This window comes from Sesamum indicum, linkage group LG3, assembly GCF_000512975.1.
Source record: "Sesamum indicum cultivar Zhongzhi No. 13 linkage group LG3, S_indicum_v1.0, whole genome shotgun sequence".
NCBI lineage: Eukaryota > Viridiplantae > Streptophyta > Magnoliopsida > Lamiales > Pedaliaceae > Sesamum > Sesamum indicum.
Window position 1 is genome coordinate 19,249,661 of NC_026147.1, and position 13,933 is coordinate 19,263,593.

The 13,933-nt window shown below is 32.1% G+C and overlaps 2 protein-coding genes across 4 annotated transcripts in view; one reads left to right on the forward strand and one right to left on the reverse strand.

The window, feature by feature from the left end:
* The window catches only part of LOC105158827 (probable uridine nucleosidase 2), a 5,789-nt gene extending 2,041 nt beyond the window's left edge, over positions 1-3,748 (reverse strand). For all 3 annotated transcript variants that reach the window (XM_011075709.2, XM_020692990.1, XM_011075710.2), the window contains exons 1-6: positions 3,613-3,748; positions 3,383-3,498; positions 2,470-2,529; positions 1,446-1,631; positions 1,262-1,366; positions 981-1,077 (exon numbers count right to left, since the gene is read on the reverse strand). In XM_011075709.2, coding sequence (XP_011074011.1) covers positions 981-1,077; positions 1,262-1,366; positions 1,446-1,631; positions 2,470-2,529; positions 3,383-3,498; positions 3,613-3,658 — 610 coding nt within the window. In that variant the 5' untranslated portion in view covers positions 3,659-3,748. The remainder of the gene's footprint in view (positions 1-980; positions 1,078-1,261; positions 1,367-1,445; positions 1,632-2,469; positions 2,530-3,382; positions 3,499-3,612) is intronic.
* LOC105158828 lies at positions 6,930-11,330 on the forward strand. The gene is made up of 2 exons (XM_011075711.2): positions 6,930-9,091; positions 11,002-11,330. The coding sequence occupies exon 1, from the start codon at positions 6,965-6,967 to the stop codon at positions 9,077-9,079; it is 2,115 nt and encodes a 704-aa protein (XP_011074013.1). The 5' UTR covers positions 6,930-6,964; the 3' UTR covers positions 9,080-9,091; positions 11,002-11,330.

Sequence of the window (13,933 nt, forward strand, 5' to 3'; positions counted from 1 at the left end):
CGCATCCAGCCTCAGCAATTAGCAGCTCTCTGGTTTATGGATCCCCGTTACTTTGCTTCAATTCCTTCCTTCTCAGTTTCTTTTCTTTTTCTACTATCTCCATTTACTTCTCTTTTCTTTCCAGCATTACTTCCCTTCCATTGTATTACATTCTTCATAACTAGTAAATAATTGGGGAACTTAATTAAATACTTCATAAGAGTGGTGCAACCAGCAACATATATATTATGGGGCTTCTTGGCACCAGCCTTACAAGGAAACTCAAGGCTGAATTACTCTGTCACATGATAAAGTTCTTAATTATAATTCAGGTTTCAGCTTCAAGGCAATTCCAGATTCTTATCGCTCATCGACATCAAGAAATACTAATAATCAGTTATCACCAATATCAAAGATTCAGCATCCAATCAACCATTAACTTTTCTGTTGTTAAAGCAGAAGTTAAACAAATTAAAACTCGTGAAATAAGTTGGCTCTTGAGCAGCTGCTGTCTGGACCTAGCTATATCTAATGGGAGCATATTTTCATCATTGTTTGGCCCCAGAAGTATTTCAAACTTGATTAAAATACAGGAGGATTTTAATTACTATCAACACTTTTAGGAAGCAATTTTACGTATAGAGAATTCTTCAAGAATGAAAAAAGCATTCACCAAATTTGGACCTCGATTGAGGTTTATAAACACTAGTGTCCATTGCGGTCAAATATTTCCAGTCAGTGTTCTACTTAAGAAGTTGGTCATATGGCAAGGTTGACAAATACAGAGATCTGGACTTCAAAGCTATTAAACATGATACTTAGATAGTCAACTAGTAAATCACAAAGCTAACATGAAATGACAGTGGAACAAGCATACTTAATCAGTTTCCATGAGACAAAATTACCTCATAGCAACTGCTAGTATAAGAGAAACATAGGATGGTTACAAGGTTTAGAAGGTATAACAACTTTATTAAAAAGATGTTTCCATGCAGAAATACCAGTTAAAATGACTTGATGCGTGATGTTTATTCCAATAGCCAGAATATCAGCTCCACTTGTGAATACGATATCTGCTGCATCAGGATCTCCGAAGATCTTGTCGACCAATCACAAGAAAAGACGATGATGATGATGATCACAACAATAATAACGATAACAATAATAATAATAACAAAAACAATAACAACAACAACAACAAGAATAATAATAATAATAACAACAAAATCAAGCAAAATAGGGCAGAGTGCTTGACCAACATGCAAATCATTTAGCAACTTACATTTGCCTCAGCTGCCGGATTCACATTTCCATTTACAGAAAAAGCACCACCGAGAAGGACAATTTGCCCAACATTCTTTATAAATGCAGGATCTGCCTGTATAGCCTGTATACATCAATCAATTTAAGAAAAGCATGATCCAAACAAAATGTTGAAAATGATTAACATAATTCAAGAAACTAACCAGTGCAATATTTGTTAGTGGGCCCAAGGCCACCACCGTGACCTTCCCTGGATAAAGACTAGTTTGCTGAATAAGAAAATCTACAGCAGACTGCTCAATTGCCTTTCCTTTGGGTGGAGGAAAGTTTTGATTTCCCAATCCATCCGTACCATGGACAAAATCAGCAATTCGAAGTTTTGTACCTTTCTTTACAAAAAAATGTGATTTTGCAAATCATGCCAAATAAAACACTTGTTTAATATGAGAGCTTCACAATGCATGTTTTAACATATCAGGGCAAATTTAACAAAGTAAACCAAACAAGAAAAACAAGGTGGTCTGCCAAGATTTGCTTGCCGCAGATCAATCACAATAGTCAGACAAACATACCAATCTGATTACGTTTCCATAGAAAGACCAGTACACTTAATGAGTACAAGCTCCCACACGCTATTATACAAATGCCTTATCAGATGGTCATGGTCAGTTTGATTTTCTTGTACGTGAGGGTGATTGGATAAGAAAAAACTGGACAAATAGTAATTTCATGCATCAGCAAGAAGATGCATAACCCCACCACCCCTTGTGACTAGTATCATCTGCATATTTTCCATCATTCAGAAATTAAATTCATCAGAACTACATTGTGTAATACCTTGTTCTTATATTATACTTCTACACATTCAATTTCAAAACAGTTAAATTGTCACTTACCTTGTCCTTATATTCTACTTCTAAGAATTCAACAGTAAAACAGTTAGACCCCACAGTTGTTTCAAGGAGTTGCCAAATCCAGTCCGATTCCTCCACAGAATGTCAGCTAATGAGTTTATTGTATTTGTCATCAAACCTTAGATGCACTGATAGCCATGTATGAATTGCGAAATCAATGGCCTAACATTCTTAAAACATTTCTGAAGCATATTAGTTTGTGACTCACTAATTTATAACTGAATGATGAAGTAAATCATGTCACAGTATGGTACTTCTGATATTAAGTGAAAAACAGAAACAAATGCTGGCAAATATCTATCATAACACATACAGTGATGGTCAGATGAGATCCTTCAGCCACAGGAATATCTGTCCTCCCAGCGATCTCCAACTGGATTATGAAATGTAAGTACCAATATTTAGTTACAAAATTATCAAATTATCAGTAATCTAAATATTTGCAACTAACTAAAAAATTTGAAGATAGGATTAGGTTCATGTTAGTGCTCACTGAAATCAATCACCGTTTTTAAATTCTTTTTTTTCCTTTTTTCTTTTTGCTCAATGCAAAAGTTTATCAGCGGAAACTCAGAATTTCACCCACACCAGGGGGTCATAAATAGTTTGCATTAGTAACGATAAATACAATGGTACTCTCTGTCTCAACAATTGTCTCTCGGCCTTCATTTCATGACTAATTTCTTGCAAACAACTACCAGCCTTATGGTATATGGAAAATCTTGCTGACACCCAAATCAACAATTATACATCCTTTTCTACTCAATAGATAAAGGTCAAATCCAGAAAATTAATTCGTCTTTTTGTTTGCTGAGAAAGTTGATTTTGGCAATCTTAGAAGGAACAGAAACCAGCAAATTTGCAAGAAGTAAGCAACTAAAATCAGCCTTATCTGTCTTAATGGATTTTCAATTCTTCACGTTGACAAGGATAACTAGTAACTAAATCATATTAACACATAAAAATATAATTCAATAAACAGGGCCGCATCTATTTCCACTGAATGGACCAAGCATAACGCTTTAGTTACCACAGAATAAGTCATTCATCATCCATTACCCTCAGGATATTATTTAATTAAGCAATCAATTACCAAGTTAGAACAACAATGAAAGTTAAATGATGTGCCCTGTGCTTGTAACAGTAGTACCTAGCAGATCAAGAATTTTCTTGACAATTTTCAAAATCTGAAAAACTAAATCACCAAAAACGCTGCTTGGAATTACCAAATGCAAAGCATTTCTGGTGGCGAGAGTGGTGTATACGTTGCCATAAATAGTAGTGAGTCCAATCACTTCAACTTCCGGTGATTGCAGCGCCAAAAAGATCGCCATCGCATCATCTGATCAACACAAAAATATCAGCTCAATGATCAACTTCAAAACCCAAAAAAGTTGGAACCTTTTCACAAATCAATACAACAAAGAGAAGCTAATATGTGTATATGTGAATGTACCAACGCCAGGGTCGGTGTCGATGATGATCTTCTTGAGCTCCGCCATTGATTCAATCCAATAGTTCCTCAAGTTGTGCACTTGATTAATAGATATACATATATATATATATATATATTTCTATATAGGAAAAATACAGACCCCCTCATAATATAAATGTTAAAAAATCTCCGCATAAAAATTCAATAATCAATTATATTTTCTTATATAAAATAAAGTTTAAAAAGAACCTTTCGTACAGAATCACATGGGGGCTTTTGCAATTTTAGGACATGTCAACTTATTATCTCAATTTTATAAAATTTTATATTTTATTATTTATAACTGATCATCAACCAAGTTTTTTGTCAAAAAAACATCACATCAGTGCACATGTGATATTTAAGAGTTATATGATATAATATTTTTCAAATATGCTTAGGGCGATTTTTTTCCAGCAGAAAATTAACAAAAAAAAGATCATATATGGCAAAGTACAAATTTCGCAAAGTTGAAATGGTAAGTTAACACAAAAGAAAATTCGACGATAAAATATAAAACTGAGTATAATTCAAATGACAAAATATAATTTACCCTTATATAAATTTAAAACTATTGAGTTCTTGTTGAGCATTTAATTTTAACTATTCTTTTTACATTTTGGTAAATTAATTTACTTAATACAATAAAACTAGTAATTTGAAATTTTCGGTTCAAATTCATATTGTTACTCTAAACCTATTTTGCAAGTTTTTTATTAGAAATGATTTATTTAATTTGTAATAAGTTATTAAGAACTTAATTGAAATAAATATAAATTTTTATTTAATTCTTTTTATTAATATCAGACAATTCGATTACTTGAAAAATGGTGTCTATTTTATTCAATTTACTTCTTATACTTATATATATATATATATATATATATATTTAATTTTTTTTTTGAGTATATGGAATCCACACTTTGACACCTAAGATTCCATAACCAGTAGATACTTCCGCAGGAGCATAATCAATTTTCTGGTTAAATACATTACGAGATTTTTTTCCATACTTTCCGCACTCAGTTCTACCTATTTCTTTAGGTTAGTTTGAAATAAATTCGTTGTGATTACCTAAACACGAGAACCTAATCACCACAAAATATTCCCGTCTTCAAAGGTCTTTCAAACATCGTTCAATTTAGTTACCGTAGGCCTACCAACATATTAGTAAGTCAACCTCAACCTTCATTGAATCAAGTATTATAGATCGGTCATCATCATCACATAATACGAATCGTCCCCCAATACTTACTAAATTTCAGAAAATACCTACGGCTTTTATTAATACTGTCTGTTATGCGTTTGACTAAACTTGACATCAATATTTGTGAGATTTTTTTTACCTTATTTGATGATAATTTTGTAAAAAAATACAATTTTATCCCAAGTTTGATCCATCAAAAGCACTGAACTAATTTATCAAAAATTAAATTCATTCTATTATCATCTATTTCAAATTTTATCTATCACATACTATTCCCGTCGGACAATATAAACATGGCCTATTGTGATAAGACATCAAAAACTTACCTTGTGTTTGGATTTGTGTTTTAAGTGTTTTGAAGATAGAGAGAGAAAAATAGAGATAAATAAGTGTGTGTTGAAAATAGATGATATATTTGGATTTGTGTTTTAAGGTAATTTAAAAATATTTTAAAATAAATGGTATAAGTTTGATGTTGGATTTGGGAAACAAAAATTACTGTGCATTGTCAAATCATATATCTTTTATATGTATATTTATATATAAATATTTTATGTTTAATGTTATACTTTTGGGAGACAAAAATCACTGTTTATTGTCAAATTATGTCTGTTTTATATATTATATATATAAATGTGTATATATATTATATAAAAAATTGAAAAATAAAAAAACACAAAAATAAAGTTTAAAAACACAAAAACAAATATTAAGTATTTTATTTTGTTTCGAAAAATTCAAAAACATGAATCCAAACGATGTTACTTTTCAATTCTAAACAAGTGTATATAGTATCTAGGAGAGGTGAGTGAGTTCAAACAAACCCAAACAAAGCTTTAAATTCCTATATTACATAGCTGATTTTCACTATTATAATAGTTTGGTTAAATTTAATTTATTAGATATTATTGATTAGGATATAATTGTTATAATAATTTATTAAATATTAATTAGGATATAATTGTTATAATAATTTATTAAATATTATTATTCGATAAAAACTATTATAATCAATTTATTTTAATTGATAGTAGTCGATCGGCTGACTATTACTTAAAAAAAAAAAAACTATGGTGCAACCAAAATTTAAAGATAATATTTGTACAGAAAGTCTTCCACATACACAAATATATGTATAGATAGAAATTGATTAAATTCATTTTGACCCCTGTGATATGTAAAAATATCGAAATCCCCCTTATGAAATTCTTAATATAAAAAATCACCCCTATATTATGAATAAATAATTATATTACCTTCTAATCAACTTGAACTTATTTTTTTACATATAATGAGTAAAATACATTTTTTAGTCAACTGGTCAAACTAGGCCTATTAACATTAATTGTTTTAATTTATAATATATATAATTATAACTTATAAAAAAATATTATTTCAAAATAATAATTATAATCCACCATCACCCCACCACCGCACACTGCCTACCGACCCCCTGCTTCGCCCCCTGCCCCAACCCGTGGCCCCACACCCATCCTCTTCCCCTGCCACCCCCATCCAATCCGACCTCCTCCTCCTCTTCTTCTACACAATCAGATGTACCGGTATCAGGTTGTCAAAAATAATTATATATTTTATTGTATTTTTTATAATTGTACAAAAAAATATAAATTATTATATTTGTACACTTAATTATAATTTTTTAAATTAATATAATTTTAATTAATTATATATAATTAAATAAAATATAATTTTAATATATTAATTAATACAACTGTAATTTTAATATATTAATTAATACAACTGTAATTTTAATATATTAATTAATACAACTGTATAATTAAATGAAAAAAAAAAGCCCAAGTCGTGGACGACTTGGGCTTTTCTTTACAAAAAAATTTGCGCACGAGTTGGGTATATTTTTTTTTAAAAAAGTAATTTTTTAATGGAGTCGCGATTTTAAATGACGACTCGTTATATTATTATTAATGTATTTTAAAAAATTATATTAATATAATTTTTTTTTATAATAAAAAATTAAATAACTCCCCAACACTAGGGACAAAAAGGACAAAGAATAGCACCGGCCTCCCTCCCTTCTCACTCTTTTGAAACCAACGGTAAACTCCATCATTTGTTCATTTCAATTTGCTTTCACAAGACTCGTTAATGGAGAAAGGAGCCAAAAGAAAGAAGCAGAGAGATGAGAAGAGAAGTCCATTGCAAGATCTCAATGGCCTTCCTATTCACAAATCCAACAGCTCAAATCCTTCTGTTTCCGTTGAAGCTCCAAAAGGTTGTTTAAGATCTTTGCTCTCTTCAAATTCCTGTTCTTCATCCTCATCTTCTGCTTCAGGAGCCCATCTTGGCAAAAAGCCAAGAACTTTCTCTAAAATAAAAAGCTATGCGGCCAAGAAATCAGCGGCAGATACATCAAAGCTGCTGCCCAGATCTAAAGAAAATGAGGTACCAAGAAGACAATCTTGGCAGAAATCCAACAGGAACCAGCCTCAGACCGGTAGCCAGAGGCGTTTCTGGAGAAGTAACGCGAGACCAGTTCATGAAAATGGCCAAAGATCGAAGCTTTCATCTGTTCACGGCAATCCCGAGAACAAATTGAGTAAAGGGTCTGGAGAATTTCAGGCAAAGATGAAGAAATCACAAGAAAAAGGTCCAGGTAAGCTACCCTTTGAGCTGCTTGGTGTAGCTAATTGTAGTAACTTGAATTCTGCTGAGGATTGTACTCCAGTGGGGAAAGTTTTAGGTTTAGATTCTGATTCTATCAGTTTTGCTGACCATGAAACTGTGATTGAGGATTCAGTTTATGATAGAGGTGGTGGTAACTGTGCTACTGCTGTGAAAACTCCTCCTGTTGAGGCCTCATTATCTCCCGAAATTCAATGTCAGTCCCGTTCAAAAGTGCTGGTTTTCAAGTCGGCAGCGACGCCTGTTTGTTATGGTGCCGGCCACCTCGTCTCTGGGGTCACCGATAAGAGGAAGTGCAGGCGTAGGGGGAGTCTTAAAGGAGGTTGTCAAAAAATCAATCTTTCTGTTGAAAAGAGCAAAGAAGAAGTGGTGAATGATTTGCAGGAGTCTCCTATTCCTTTGCTTGCTGAGGCTTCAGTTCGGTGGCTGTTATCTCCTTGCGATGAGGATCGTGAGAACGAGGGAAGTGATTCAAGAAATAGCTTACACCAATGTCGGACAATGTATGATGATGCTTCGGGTAGACTTAATTTACTAGCTTCATCTTCAATGTTATGTGAAAATGCATCTGATTTATTGTGTGCTGACAGCAGCTGTGATGATAGTGGTAGTACTGATAATATGGCGAATAAAAGGAGAAATAGGAATTTTATACTGTCACCTATAAAAGATTCTGAATTCCAGGGGGTTTTGCAACCTTCAAATGATAAAGTTGACGAGCTTTTGTTGGCTATTTCTCCAAGTTCTAGTTATAGCTGCCATGGCATCAGCTCAAGGGAGGGGAAAAGTTCTAGTGACAATGTAATTGGAGAAAATTCTGCATTATGTATTGATTCTTTAAGTAGTGGCAATGTCATTCAGACACCAAATTCGGACTCGAGTTCAGGTGCGCGTGTTGGAGGGTCAAGGTCAGAGGTGTTTCACAGAAACCTTGTCCTTTCTGAACTTGATTCAATGACTGACGCTCTAAACAGAATGGAACTATCCCCCAGAAGTGAGATGTCGACATGGGAAGCACCTTGTTTAGGTTTACATTTTGCAGATATGGCTGCACCACCTAGTTCCATTGAGCTCAGTCAGCTTCCAGAAGACGTGGATAGTGCTTCTTCTTGGATGTTCAATTCTACAGTGGACAATATGACAGTCTCTCAAATGAGGATATCATGGCGAGATGGGTTGGTGAGCAGAATTCAGGAAACTGATGAATTTGATTGGTGTTGCTTGTCAGACGAAGATGTAGATGCTGATGGATGCCTCGGTGAACAGGTAACGTTGCACCAGCCGATCGAATCTGGTGAAGGTAAAGAAAGTTACCAGAGTAGTAACTGTGGTGGGAAAAGCTATCCAGAGGCTAAATCAGGTGAAGATCAAGAAAATGATCCAGGACTAGACATTGATATATTTCCTGTGCTTAGCGAGTATGAACCCTGCATCTCCGCTAGAGGCAAGAAAAGACTGTCATCGCATAGGCCTAACATATGTGCCGAATCCATATGCACCGATGGGGGTGGCTTAGTTGCTTCAGGTGATTCAGATTGGACGTACTGCCGTGAAAACCACTTGTTTCAGGTCAAGTAATCGCAACTCAAAGTAAGTATCTTCTTATTTTTATTTTTTGGGTATCAATCCATTGGCACTTCCCCTGTTAGATCTCAATTGAGCCTTTTAAATCACCTGTGGCTACATTTGAATGGAAGGATTTGGCTTGAGGATTTCAAATGACTTTATATTAAATGGATTTGAAATCCATGCAAAATAGAAGCTCAAGGATTTCAAATCATTTGTAGCATGAATTATTCAAAGAAGTAGAATGGATCCTCAATTCCCAGTCCATCCGATCAAACACAACATAAATGAACATTTACTACAGGTTAAAAAGTTAAAATCTGAAGACTTCTTCTTATTGCTTTTAAATGTTTCAGTACTAAATCTTCTTTCAACAAACGAAAAATTCCAAAATATTTGATATCCGAGTAATAGTACTGTTCAACTGTAAAACAGGGTTATATTTCTGTAAAGTAATAGTTTTATGCACTTATTTTGTAAGTACGACCACAAACATACACTCATGCTTGACTTGAATTTAAGATCAGTCCCTTTTCAGTTTAATCCTAATTTGGTTCCATGTCGTGTGATATAGGTGAGCTTGTGATGCTCAAACCATCTGGTCATATACATACATAAAATCTTGATACTTAGTCCCCCAGACGGATATCATCTCTTTACTGCATCTTTGATCCTTTGTTTGAGGAAATCCAGGTTTGGATGATAACATGAAGCTTATACCTGTAAGAAAAAATAGTTATGTTGGTGAATTCTTTACCTAAGCAATTGGAACTTGACAGTTTACATATATGCGATTCTATAATTAGAGAAGAATTCGCGTAGATGGCATATTGTCTATGACTCTCTCCACCCCTCACTTTAGCCCTCGCATTTCACTAGAAAGCTATAGCTACACACCGGTAGATTTTGAGTTTATTCATTGCATCATATTTAGGACTAGAGTTTGTATACCTTCTATAGAGCAACGATAACGCCTTATGATTCTTGTCGCCTTTCTTGGTTTTGATTGAAGATAGTTCATAATTCCTCAATTATTTCCATGTTTTTTAGATTTAGCGATGCCGTTTTGCTTCTACAAAAATTTTACGATCTGCTGATAATTCTCTGTGTTTAGACATCTTTTTCTTCATTACGCTACATGTAGATGGATTTGGGGCTGCATTTAGATTTGAGAAAGGATACGAGGAAAGGATTTCGAATGATTTCATGCAAGGTGAAACTGGTATCTGTTAGAATGACTCGAAAAACAGCTCAAAATAAGGCTCCGTGACTTAAGCTAAATTATCCGAACAAACTCAATGAATTTGTTATTTTTATTTTTTGATTCATCACTTCAAATATGTCAATCCAAACACAAGTTCAAGATTAATAAATTCTTTTCCCTTTCTTTAGCCAACTTCGCCCTGTAAAGCACACAGTGTCAGGATTCTCTTTATGTTAGTTCATAGAAAAATTACAACGAATTCTCTTGAATTTTGTCATAATTATAATATACCCTCGTTGTTCAAGAAATTTCCAATACCTTCAAATTTTTATGTCTGTTAGCCCATTCCATGAGTTTTTGTTAGGTTTTCATCAGTTTTTTGTAGTGAACTGATCATAATACCCTTGTAAATTGTGAAATAATTTTACTTAATTTTTTTTTTGGGCTAGAAGAGCGATCACGAAATTTTACTATTTTTCGAAGTTTTTCTTACCTCCCCCCCCCCCGCCCTTTCCCCCCCCCCCCCCCGGCCAAAAAAAAGGCAACAAAAGCAAAGTGAATTTTTAAACTTTCATTCAAGTATTACATAATTTTATCAAATATCGGAGAATATTGATAATTTCCAAATTACAAGGGAGAAATTACAGTTACAACATTTCATGAGAGCTGGTTGTGATTTTTCCTAGTTCTTATTCAAATGTTATAACTTAAAGTTCATTAATTTTTGTAGATGGTGTGCTGAAAAACTCTTCAGCAGAGGTGATGATGCATTGTGGAGTTGATGGCAGCATATTTATGATGAAAAAGGAAGCACTTCACTTATTTTTCTCTCAACTGCGTAGCAGCCAATCTTATCCTAAGATCAATATGATGAGCAAGATCAGGACTTATTGGAGTGTGGAGTCTGATCATCGAAATTATTAGGGGTAAGTTTGTAATTTTAGTGTCCCTACGATTATAAGGGAGATGTATGAGTGTTTATTTAAAGAAAGATTTTGTACGTACATTAAGTCTATATTTGTATTAGTTAAATGAAATAAAGATGTAATAGAATTTGGAATAGCGAATTCTATTTATAAAGTTATGTTATTTAACGGGTTTTTTTTTTTTTTTTTACGTATTTTTTCAAATAAATTAGAATCATTACAACGGCAGCAGCAACAACCATTAGTGCAATATGGATATTTTAAGGCTATTTTATGTACCTCTACAACTATGAAAATCATCTTGAATATATATAGAGGTAATTCTTATAGTTGTAGAGGCACATAAAATAGCCTCAAAAAATTCGTATTGTACTGTTTGTATCACATCCACTTCCTTCATAATTACATGCGGATAATAAGCGTCCATCCCTAAATTGGGTTCGCAAATACTTCCAGCAATCGGGATCAACTTCTCTCGTACAAATTCTCCGTACGAGCTCTCATATTTTTCTCGTATACATTCAAATAACATTGAGTGTATAATCTAAAACGACGAACACAGAATCATATTTCTGACAAATTGGTATTATTGGATTAATTGTTACGACGAAAAATAATTTATACATGAACATATATATATATATATATATATAATATTTCAGAAATATAAATACCTAAATAATAATACTAGTATGGTTGGGGTGGAGACAGATGGGAGTTTCTTGCGATTAAAAGCAATTAATTTGTTTTTGGTTAAGTCATTTTCATTTTTGGAGTATCATTTTCAATATTATAACTACTCATTTTGAGAGGCCAAAAGTCACCGTGGAAGTCAAAATGAGTATAATAATTATTTATTTAAAACTCATACTTTTAATCATCAATGCATAGAACTAGACTTTTTTTTTAATGATTCTATATTTTTAAGCAAATTAATATCTTTTTTTATTTTTATGTATTTACTAAACACTCGTATTTCTGAAATTCTACAGTGCATAGACATGGACACGATACGATACGAAAAATATAAAAAAACATCAGGATATGACACTGACACGACTACATATAAAATATATATTTTTATTATATATTCTCATTTTTCATAAAATTAAAATATGCAATATGAATAATATCAAGATTACCTTTTATAAAGGTAAAATTACATTTTTGGTCCGATAGCTTTAGATTATTAATATTTTTGATTTGTAACTTACTTCATTTATACATTTAATTCTTTTTTTGATGAGTGCAGTCATAAATATCTCACATTTGGTCCTTTTGTGGTAAATTTATTCTTTTGTTAACAATTTTGGTCCTAACGATATATAGTTACAGGACAAAAAATGAGTTATATTACAATGAAGCGAATCAAAATTGTCAATATATGACTAAATTTGTCAAAAAAAGGATTAAATGTGAGAAATTTACGACTAAATTCATAAAAAAAGGACTAAATGTGTAAATGAAATAAGTTACAAAACTAAAAAGGCTACCAACCTAAAGTTAGAGAAACAAAAATATAAATTTACCTAAAGTCAAGTTCCACAACTTAAAAAATTCAGAGAGAATTTCTTTACTTGCCCACTTACTCTCAATTTGATCTGGAAAAGGGCAGAAACATAAAAAAAATAAGTATAAATAAAATTAAAAAGAAAAAGGAGAAAAGATGTATTATATATGAATTTGAAAATGACAGGGAAGACTTCCACTAAGACAAAACAAATAAACTAAATGGACAGCTTTTAATTAACTAGTTTGACTTGTTATATGAATGGGTGGAAGCCAACTAGCTAGTTTTTGCATTGCAATTTCCTACCTTCAAAAGTACCATGTAAGAAAGTATTGAATATATATTACTATGACATATACTTTCTTTTTTCTTTTTTTTTTTTTTTTGCCCCCTTAGTTCTGTTATTAATTTCAATGTGATTGGATGGAATTATTAATAATTTCAATAAGATAGAGTCCATGTCAACTCTATTAATCAAGTTAACATATATAAAAATATATTTTTTTATCATGATTAATTATTATTTATAATCAAAATCCAAAGTTACGCAACAATTATTAGTCATGTCAAAATATTAATTAATCGAGAATTAAATGCATTTTTGGATTAGTAATTTATGTTATTTATCATTTTCGTTCTTTAAGTTTTTATAATAGTATTACGGCCTTTTATCTTTTTCCTTTTTCCCGTAATTTTAGTTCTTTTTCTATTAGAGTTTACTTTGAGAAAACTTAACTCTAACGGCAAAAAATGACTGAAATTGTAAAAATTAAAAGATGCAGACTGAAAATGCTATCTTAAAAAATTAAATGACAAAAGCACCAAATTACCAAAGTTACGAAGCAAAAAGTGCATTTAAACTGTTAATTATGATCAAAATCTAAATTGCTGCAGCAATTTTATCTTTAATTGCTATAAATAGTATTGATTTAATAAAATCTTTTGAGTCCCAATCATTTATAATATAAAAAACAATCCATACTTTCTAATGAATCCCACCCAAATTTCTTAGAGGGACCAACAAATTTCTTGTATGATAATTCAAGTCAAATAAACAGTGACCTCTTCTATTTTGCCTAACTCTTCTTCTTTTATTTTTGCTCTCTATTATAAATGGAAAGTGTGGAGATAAGAAGACTGACCAACTTTCCCACCAAACCCATATAACCCAAAGTCTTCAAATAATTCAGTTGCCCCCCAAAACCAATCAGCCCTAGGAGGAAAAA